The sequence below is a fragment of the Lygodium microphyllum genome, chromosome 13 (assembly GCF_053477565.2).
Source record: "Lygodium microphyllum isolate KBCC chromosome 13, Lygodium_microphyllum_v1.1.10, whole genome shotgun sequence".
NCBI classification, from domain to species: domain Eukaryota; kingdom Viridiplantae; phylum Streptophyta; class Polypodiopsida; order Schizaeales; family Lygodiaceae; genus Lygodium; species Lygodium microphyllum.
Genome location: NC_141147.1, coordinates 59401215 through 59406794, shown reverse-complemented (window position 1 = coordinate 59406794; position 5580 = coordinate 59401215). Strand labels below are relative to the sequence as shown.

Genomic DNA, 5580 nt, shown 5'->3' with positions numbered 1-5580 from the left:
AGTTCTTCAATCAGTGAACAGCTAGTTCGTTTTGCCATTGGCTTGCTTACCGGCCTTTTTTTTTGAGCGAGAGTAGATTTACAGGACGCACAAGCCTGGCATCTCTACTTTCTTCATTCCCTTAAATAAAGCTTAATGCTGTGATTCTGAGCTAGCTGCAGTAGAGAACATGATGAATATGCAGGCGAAGCAGGAGAACCTCATCACTGCACTATGGCAATTTGCAGCCATATTGCTGCTGGTGTGCCTAAAGTTAGCTGATCATGATGCCTTCAGTTCTCCTTTCGGAAATCATAGATGCTCTTTCATGTCTCTCAAACATAAACAGGAACAAATGATCTCCTAATTCCCCTTTGCGTATTGTTAGTCAGTTAGAATACGGCATACTGATTTGCAAAAGTTCATGTACTACAATCTTTGTCATCAGTAATGATTTTCCTTTCCTCCACCTGCCTTTTGAATCAGGAATTTCTGCTCCCAATTACCTGAACATATTGATCACTCTCTGATTACGTTGGGTATGGATGAAGCCAAACAGACCAATTGCAGCTTGATTATATTGAAAATTGATCGCCCTCTCGTTACGTTGGATATGGCATCAAACCTAGCAGACATGAAGCCAGCACCTGGTTGCCATAAACATATGTGCCTTCTTTATAAGTTCCTATATGACTGTGCTTGTGCTGCTTTCAGACACGATAAATATACGGTTATTCATACTCGATATCTTTCGAAGACCTGTCACACCTAAATTGCATGACACTGACATTCAATGAAAAGGTCAACTGGTTTCTCAATTCATCGCATAGAGCTCGTTTGGCACTCAGCAGTGAGGCCTGAGCTGCTTTCTCTTCACGTTCCAAAAGCATGCATAATAATGGAGTACATATGTGAGGTTCTGTACTTTATTTAGTAGGACGCAATCATGTCTTGCCCTGCAGTACTGCAGGCGTCCTGCTAGACTCACGATTGTGTGTGTGGTTTTTATGGCATCAAATTTGATCTCAGCTTCTGCAGTAGGAGTGGCGTACGGTCGGGTGGGCGATAACCTTCCCTCACCCCACGAAGTGGTGGCTCTTCTACAATCCAATGGCTTCAAGGACGTGATGATCTATGACACAGACCCACTGGTGCTTCAGGCCTTTATGATGGGCTCAGGCAGCAATGGCATCAGCCGGATAGTGCAAGCAACCAACTCAGAGCTGCAGCCCCTTGCAGCAAGCCCCGCCATGGCAGCCCAATGGGTGCAAAGCAGGATTGTGCCGTATGCCTCCATCACGAAGTACATCTCGATGGCCAACGAGGTCCTGACAGGGGACCAGGCAACTCGCAGTACCTGCTGCCAGCGGGTATAAAATTGCTTATAAAAACTGTGCGTCGCTTAAGCAACGACAAGCGTCGAATAGGCGACGACGAATGTCGCTTAAGCGACGCCTGTGCGCAGCGACTAGAAAGGGCTAAATTTGACGGCTGTTTTTCCTGTCAAAGGCTATTTTGCCTGTCAAAACAAGCCTTTTCAAAAATGCCTTGTAAAAATACAAGTTCAAGATTGAGTTTTCCCTGTCATCTTGACATGCTCAGTCAAAATTCTTCTGTCATTTGACATGTCAATATTTACAAGTTACCTTTCATTTTTACCGGTTAACTATTAGTAATTACTATAGTTATTAGTTTATTTACCTTATTTATAACTAAAACTTAGAATTTGAGAATCGACGGTGGAGAATCGATGGTGAAGAATGGAGAATCGAGATTCGAGATCTATCGATATCAAAAGTTCTGTGATAGTACACAAAACGTGAATCGATTCACGAAGTTCGAATTTCGAAGAAGATAGAGTCCTGGAATCTGAGTAACTGTACAGTGTAGACTGGTCATGACTCACTGTAGTGCTGTTGCAACTTGCCTGCACGTCGCGGCCTGCTACAGTTTACAGTCGAGTGGCGACTGGCCATTGGCCAATAGGTAGTAGCCTCAGGAGTCAGGAGTCAGGCCTGTAGGTACATCGGCGATTCGGCAGTCCGTAGGCTGCCGGCAGGTGCCCAGTGCCCACTCCCAGCTGCCGCAGTGCGAACTTGCGAAGGACTCAGGAGTCAGGACGTCTCTGCAGGACCATGAGAAGGCCTTCGCCTTCGTCACCTGCCACATCTGGGCCAGTGCAGGTTGTTCGGGACTCTGGACTCTGAGTCACGAGTGCACTGACAACTGTGCGACGGATTCCGGAAGACTGGAGGCTGGAGGGAAGTTGCAGACTCCCATCATCGACATGCCCGAGGTGCTATGAGACTTGGTTCCAACTTCCAACCGCCAAGGAGTCAAAACTCTCGAGTCTCCAGAGTCCACAACACGACGTAAGCCTGGAGAGTGGAGCCTGGAGGGAACTTGGAACTTTGGAAGTTGCAGGCTACAGTGGTGGCTGAGAGTCAGGACTTAGGAGTCGTGAAGCAGCTTGTGATTGTGAGTCGTGACTAGCAACTGGCGAGTCTACAGAGTGCAACTGGCATTCAGTGCGCCTGAGAAGGCAGGAGATTCGACTAGACAGGTACCTACAGGCTACTACTACCATGTACCACTTGTGAATCGTGATACAATGGATTTTTTGTTGTATCAATTGATTGATTTATCAAGAGTTTAAGGATGAATCATGATTAATCATAGCTATTAGCTATCACACTTTAGCATTGTGCAAGTTAGCAACCTTTCAAAGATTTATAGCTTGCATGTTCCTTTAATCATCTTCAAAGTAGCCAAAGAGATAGAAACTAGTTCTTTTGTTGAGGATTTGTTTTGGGATTCTTGCTCTAACTTCATACGTGTGTCCTTAGGAGCCATACCTTATCCAACTTGAGTGATTGATGTATGCACATCATCTAAAATTTTGCTTCATGTTACTTGTACTGAATTTGGTAACTTCCAAAGAGTCTCTTGTGGGAATAGCCTTTAACCCATTGGAGACGACTTCTCTTGGACTTTTGAACCATATTCAAATGTGTACACTACTTTTCCTAGTCTAGAATGTGTACAAAGCATGGATGACAATGACATGAAGCTAAACTAAGAAAGATGATTTGTACCAATAATACTAACAAATCTAAAAGTGGGTGTATGAATAATGTAGGTGTGACGTGCTTTTAGGCCTACAATCTCATGGCTCGTTTCAATAGAATGGAATGCAACTAAGTGGTTGCTTTTATTATATTTTTGTGCATCCTACCCATGGTGCTTAATATGCACTACTACTTGAAATGGCATGTTATTCTCAAAGTATAACATGCATTATGATTCACTCTACTAATGGTGCTTAATATGTTATACTTGAAACATAATGTTATGCTCAAAGTATAATATGCATTATGATTCAATATTTGATGGATTAAGCATCTTTGATAGTTTTTGTGTGACAATAGATATTATTGGATTTTGAGTAAAAGGCTTGGGACTTGGAAATCTCTCTCTAATTCAACAACGTATATTCACTTCAATTATTAGCCTCCAGGTACACATTGACAATCATCTTTTGTTTTCTATAACAACCTTTCAAAGGCATTAATATTATTATCACAACATGAAGTACATTGCTTTATGGGATCATTTTACGTATTGTAGATTACTCGATTATGGATGCATCCAAATCTCAAAAGGGTTTGGCAAAGAAAAGGAAGGCTTATCCTTCTATAGCTGCTTTTCTATCTAGAGGCAATGAAAATGTGGGTTTGGCATCAAGAGTTGGCAATGAAAATGTGGGTATGACAGTTGATGGGTCAAATGCTTCCATTAAAAAGGTGAAACGAAAGTGGCGGCATCAATGGACTCTTTTGCATCCATGGGCATATATATGCAAGTCTATTTGTAATGACGAAAGAGTGAAATGCCAATGGTGTCAAGATGCCAACAAAGTGAACAACTACACTCATGGAGGCTCTCAAAGCATCCAATTGTCAGCATTGAATGACCACGCAAAGACATTTGACCACATTAGTGTAGTACGTACTCGTAATGCCAAGGCAAAGTTTGGTAATGATGGCAAAGGACATATGGACCATGGATTGGATACCATAGTCCATAGTGAACAAAAGCGAATTATATCATGTATGAAATTAGTATATTTTTGTGTATGTGAAGATATACCATTGGAAAAATATCCACAGCTATGCAGGTTGCAAAGAGAGCTTTGCACTCCAAATATGCCTGCATCAGATGAATATGGATCCTATGTAAATCTTGTTTCAGGAAGAGAAATGATGTTGGCTATGAGGGACCATGTTCGAAAGCAAATGTATGCAGAGATGTGTGCTAGTCCTTTCTTTTCATTGCTCATTGATGAGAGCACTGATCACACTATGGAAAAGCATCTTATTATCTATGTTTCTTATATCAATGATGGAGGCAAAGGAAATGCAATTAGTGGATTTGTGCAGCTATTGCTAGTGGATAATGGAACATCTGAGTCCATGTATGATGCTATACATGCATTTTTCTTGGAAAGTGGTTTAGACAAGCAAAACTTAGTTGCTATTGCTTCTGATGGAGCTTCAGCTATGACAGGGCATAGGACAGGAGTTGTGGCACGCTTTCAAGCATTGTTGCCACGTGTCATGGGGATTCATTGTATTGCCCATCGACAAGCACTTGCAGCAAAAGATGGATTTGCGACACATCCACATGTATTTGCCTTTGTGGATAAGGTTGCAAGCAAAGTATATTCATGGTTAGGAAGATCAACAAACCGTCATATGGAGCTCTGGAAAATAATGCATGAGTATGACATTATGGACTTGAAAATGTTACAAATGCATGCAGTTTGATGGCTCTCAAGGGGCAAAGTGATGGAAAGATTTGTTCAGATCATGCCTCCTGTGCTTGAGCAATGGAAAAGACATGAGAAAAAATGGTATAAATATGCTACAATGTTTATGGTGCAATTCATCATACACCTCTTAGCATATGTACTTGCAGAGTTGAACAAACTCAACTCTAAATTTCAAAGGCAAGAGATGGATGTAACAACAATTGGCGCCCTTATTGATCTAACCTTTGAGAAACTCAATAGGAGATATATTACATGTAATAATGACCAATTTGGTAATGGTTCAAAGCATCTCTCAGCATTCTTGAATATGACAAAAAATGGGAATTTTGATTTTGTAGATGCTAATGGTATATCACATACGCATGTCTTGAAGTATGTTGCAATTCCAAAAGTGTCAAAAAAGAAGAAGAAAGGAGCTAAGAATACAAGTGATTGAGAAAGGGAAGATGAGAAATTGGACTTAAATACAATTCCTGGAGGTGATGGAAATGAGAAAGGTTCTCTTTCAGAATGTATTGGTGTTGCACGAGCATATGTGTAAAATATTTTGAATGCTTTGACTATTAGATTTGAGGATGTACCAATTTTCAATGCATTCAAGATATTTAATCCTTCTTCATATCCCATGGATGCTATTGATCGAGACAAAAGGAGTCAAGAATGGTTGGAAAGACTAATAAATAAACTCAATGTTGATAGTCAAACAGTTGATATTCGAAGGTGTATGAATGAGCGAGAGGATTTTGTTGGGATGCTATATCGTGTTGCAA

At 41.1% G+C, this 5580-nt stretch overlaps 1 protein-coding gene and 1 pseudogene across 1 annotated transcript; both read left to right on the top strand.

The window, feature by feature from the left end:
• Window positions 1–986: 986 nt before the first annotated feature.
• LOC148026673 (glucan endo-1,3-beta-glucosidase-like) lies at window positions 987–1355 on the top strand. Its single transcript, XM_087690335.1, has one exon. The coding sequence runs from the start codon at window positions 987–989 to the stop codon at window positions 1353–1355; it is 369 nt and encodes a 122-aa protein (XP_087546461.1).
• Window positions 1356–4538: 3183 nt separating this feature from the next.
• LOC148026672 (uncharacterized) lies at window positions 4539–5246 on the top strand (annotated as a pseudogene).
• The last annotated feature ends 334 nt before the right edge of the window (window positions 5247–5580 follow it).